Here is a 4864-nt window from a genome sequence, read left to right as displayed (position 1 = left end):
GTCCAGTGACATAACCATTATACCATCTCCTAGTCTCCACAATCTCAAATATTAAGCACATAATTTAACTGTTTAATATATATGTGTGTGTGTGTGTATATATATATATATGTATGTATTTATACCTTTTTCTTTACATATATACAATATATAACATTCTTTTTTTTTTTTAAAAAGAGATTTTTGCTATAGGGCACATGCACTCACCAGAGAGACAGAGAAAGACAGAGGGACAGAAATCAAGAAATCACCCCTCAGTGAAGATGGAAATGCCACAATCCCTTCTTCATTATCCTCTCGAGATTTGGGGCATGCACACACAAGTACCCAGCTTAAGTTTCAAGCCTCTGGGTCTGGGACTCAAACCATGGTCTGGCGTGTGGGAGTCCAGTGATATAACCATTATGCCATCTGCTGGTCCCAGTATTCCTTTCTTTTTTTAAAGAATGATTTACTTTATTTTATTTATCAGTTGTTGATTCGACCAGAGAGGGAGAGAGACAGAAAGGGAAAGTGAGAAAGCAAGCCACTAGGTCCAGGACTCAAAGTGTAGTCGGCTATGTTGGAGTCCAGAACTCCAATCACCCTGCCACCTGCTAGTCCCCATAATGTTTTCAATTTAAAAATGGGATCCTCATATACAGTTTGGCAGTTTAATAGTATATTTTCTTAAGAATTAGTTGTTTAGGGGACCAGCAGATGGCAGGGTGGTTAAGGTGCTGGGCACTCCCACACAGCCAACCACAGTTCGAGTCCCAGACCTGGTGGCTTGCTTTCTCTTTCTCTCTCGCCAAATTAAAAAAAAAAAAAAAGTGAATGAATAAATTAAATAAGAAATTTTTAAAAACAAGAATTAGTTATTTAGGGGCCAGCAGATGGAATAAGGGTTACATCGCTGGACTCCAATGTAATTGACAACAAGACTTGTGCATGCGTGCGTGCGCAAGATCCCGAGAGTAGGATGAAGAAGCGATTGCAGCATGGCCGTTCCTCCGGGGAGTGATTTCTCGCTTTCTGTCTCCCTGTCTCTCTGGCAAGCACATGTACCCTATAGCAAAAATCTCTCTCAAAAAAAATGAAAAAGAATCAGATATTTAATTTTACTTATTATTTTTATCATTTTAAAATTTACCATAGGGCACATGTGCTCACCAGAGAGAGAGAAAGGAAGGAAGCAAGCCGTCAGGTCCAGGTCTCAAACCACAGTCAGCCACGTGGGAGGCCAGTGCCTCTACCAGCATGCCACCTGCTGGCCCTAAATAGTTATTCTTAAATAGTACATTTTTTCAAAAATATGTCGTCAATAATAGGCAGTTTTAGACAAAGTGAAAGAAAGAATGAAAAGAAAGGAAAAGAAAACAGTAGGCAGTTGTAAGTGTCTAGTCACTTGTTTTCGTCTGAGTATGTTTCCAGCCTGCTCGTGTGTGGTTCCCTCTCATTCTCAGGTGTGCGAGGAAGCGCGGTGTCCCAACATCGGCGAGTGCTGGGGAGGTGGAGAGTACGCCACGGCCACCGCCACGATCATGGTAAGGTTGGCCTAGCCGCTGAGCTGTAGCTAAAAGCCTGAAGGGAACATTCTGTGTCTGCTCGTTAAAAATGTGCTTCAGGGACCAGCAGTTGGCGTAATGGCTATGTCGCTGGACTGCAGTTCGAGTCCTGGACCCGGTGGCTTAAACTCACGCCGGGCGCTTGTGCATGCGTGCCCAAGATCCCAAGAGGAGAATGGAGGAGAAGGGATTGCAGCGTGACCATCCCCCCAGGGGGTGATTTCTCCCTTTCTGTCTCTATGTCTCTCTCTGCATGTCTGGTGAATGCACACACCCCATAGCAGAAACCGCTCCAAAAAAAAAAAATTATTTTATTTAACTTTATATTTTTTATTTTAATTTGACCAGAGAGGGACAGAGTGAGAGAGAGAGAGAGAGAGAGAGAGAGGAGAGGGAAAGTGAGAAAAGCCTCCAGGTCCGGGACTTGAACGGTGTCCAGCACCGTGGGAATCCAGCACCCTTAACCACTGTGCCATCCGATGGCCCCTCAATTCTTTCTTGAATGTTCTTTTTTTTAGTTTCTATTTCGGGAATCCAGCACCCTTAACCACTGTGCCACCAGTGGCCCCTCAATTCTTTCTTGAGTGCTCTTTTTTTCTTTAGTTTATTTTATGGGGTCGGGTAGAGACAGAGACACACACGAACAGGGATAGGTACCTTTGCCAAAGTCTCGTTACAGCACAGTCATACTGCAGCCTTCCAGCCATGGCCAGGGTCACTGGCACACCCAGCGTGCCCAGGCTGACCCTGGTCCAGACCACAGTCTTCGACTCAGCTTCCCACATTGCAAAAAGGCACTGTGACTAATGCCTGCCCCACCGGCTGGGTCTCATTTCTCTGTGTGATCGATTTTATTTACTTATTTTAAAAAATAGTTCTTTTATGTTTTAAATGGATTTAATTTTGCTCTGGGGCATTTACACTCACTGGAAAGAGACAGAGAAGGGGAGAGAGAGAAAGTGAGAAAGCACCGAGTCCAGGACTTGAACCGCACAGTTGGCCATGTGGGATCCAGCTGCCTCGCCCACCCTGCCACCTGGCTGGCCCTCTGTCTGACTTTAATTGTAACGTCGTCTCTCTTCCAGTTGATGGGTGACACGTGTACGAGAGGTTGCAGGTTTTGCTCTGTTAAGACTGTGAGAAACTCCCCTCCGCTGGACGCCAGCGAGCCCTACAATACTGCAAAGGCGATTGCGGAGTGGGGTCTGGACTACGTCGTCCTGACATCTGTGGATCGAGACGGTGAGTATCCTCACGGTCTCCCGGGACCGGCCGTCCTCGGCTGGGACAGCACCTCGAGCAGTGGATTCTTTCATCCCTAGATATCCCTGACGGGGGTGCCGAACACATCGCCAAGACCGTCTCATACTTGAAGGACAGGTACTCGTTTTTTATTGGGTTGTGGAATTGAAAGTATTTTTTGGGTCCACATAAATTCAGTTTATCTAAGATCTTTACATAAAGCAGCGTGGAGAGGGTTCCTCCCTTTCTGAAAAACCGCTAGAAGCTAAGTGGCCTTTTCTCCGGAAAAAACATGTTTATATATACAGATACGTATTTGCAGAAAATTTTAGGGATTCAACTAGCATGAAATTACCCCTGGACCATTAATCCATAGAACCCCTCTTTCAAATTTGAGTGTTAGGGGGCTGGCAGGTGGTACAGTGGTTAAGGTGCTAGACTCCCACTTGGCCAACAATGGTTCGAGTTCCGAACCTGGTGGCTTGCTTTCTCACCTTCCCTTTCTCTCTGTCTCTCTGTGGTCAAATTTTAAAATAATAATAATAACAACAACAACAACAACTGAAATAAATAATTCTCTAAAAAAATTTGAGCGTTAGTCTAAACTTGGAGCAATTTTCTTAAAAATCTATAAAACTAGTCTTCTTAATACTGATTTTGAATAAAGTGTTAAGATGAGATAGTATCCAACATTCTAAAGATGTACAACAGAATTACAATAAAGTTTGTGGAAAATGAAATTGACATACAAATTTATTTTGGTACAGAAGACATTTGAAATCCATGCCCAGTTTTGTCATAATACGCATTTTCTGTAAACTTTTTGAGTGTGTTTTTTTTTTTTTTTTTTTTTGCTATAGGGCTATAGGGCGAATGCACTTGACAGAAAGACAGAGAGACAGAAAACGAGAAATCACCTCCCAGGAGGGATGGCCATGCCACAGTCTCCTCTCCTCCATTCTCCTCTGGGGATCTTGGGCATGCACGCACAAGTGCCCAGCGTAAGTTTAAGCTGCCAGATTCAGAACTTGAACCACGGCCGACTACATGGGAATTCAGCAACATAGCCATTATGCCAACTGCTGGTCCCCTCAATTCACTTTTCAAATAGTAAAAAAAGTTATATTTAATGATCTAATCTTTTATATTTTAATTATTTTTTAAAATTTTATTTATTTAAATTTGACCAGAGAGAGAGAGACAGAGATAGATAGAGAGGGAAAGTAAGAAAGTGAGCCACCAGGTCCAGGACTGGAACTGAGCAATCCGTCATGAGGGAATCCAGTGCCTTAACCACCACGCCACCTACTGGCCCTATATTTTAATTATTTTTAAACAATTTTTTTAAAACAATTTCATTTTTTTTTAAAATTAATCAAATTAGGTTTAAAAGTTTATATAATCTCAATTTTTATTTTGATTGTTGTTTGTAAGAAGATGTGCTTTATCCACTGTGTACATATTATTTGATATACTGTTTTTTTTCATGCAGTCGTTCATATGTGAACATGTGTGTGTGTGTGTGTGTGTGTGTGTATGTCTGTGTGCTGTTCTTGACAGAATTCTAAAGAATACTGTATTGGGGCTGGCAGGTGGTGTGGATAAGGCACTGGACTCCCACATGGCCGACCATGGTCTGAGTTCCAGACCCGGCAGCTTGCTTTCTCACTTTCTCTCTCTCTCTTATCTCTCCCTCCCTCTCCCTTTCTGGTCAAATTAAAATAAATACAGTTAAATAATTCTTTGAAAAAAAGAGAATACTATATTAAACTGATACTGAGAATTGATCATTTCTATTGTGAAGAGCCATTTGATATGTATCTTTTTCTCCCTAGGAATCCAGAAATTCTCGTGGAATGTCTCACCCCTGATTTCCGAGGAGATCTTAAAGCAATAGAAAAAGTCGCTCTTTCAGGATTAGACGTGTATGCGCATAACATCGAAACTGTTCCAGAGTTGCAGAGGTGATCGCACATCCAGAGTAAAGCTGGGAACTGGGGGTGGGTGGGATCAGAATATGCCGTATATTCCCCCCCTTTCCAGGGTGAACTTTCAATGGAATTTTTTTTTTTTTT

At 42.5% G+C, this 4864-nt stretch overlaps 1 protein-coding gene across 1 annotated transcript in view; it reads left to right on the top strand.

The window, feature by feature from the left end:
• LIAS (lipoic acid synthetase) overlaps positions 1-4864 on the top strand; it is a 17642-nt gene that overhangs the window by 4806 nt on the left and 7972 nt on the right. Inside the window, exons 3-4 of the mRNA XM_027768580.1 lie at positions 1446-1526; positions 4625-4753. Coding sequence (XP_027624381.1) covers positions 1446-1526; positions 4625-4753 — 210 coding nt within the window. The remainder of the gene's footprint in view (positions 1-1445; positions 1527-4624; positions 4754-4864) is intronic.

This window comes from Tupaia chinensis, unplaced genomic scaffold (assembly GCF_000334495.1).
Source record: "Tupaia chinensis unplaced genomic scaffold, TupChi_1.0 Scaffold146907_1, whole genome shotgun sequence".
Lineage (NCBI taxonomy): Eukaryota > Metazoa > Chordata > Mammalia > Scandentia > Tupaiidae > Tupaia > Tupaia belangeri.
Note: the sequence above shows the minus strand (reverse complement) of the source record. Positions and strands in the feature narration are given on the sequence as shown.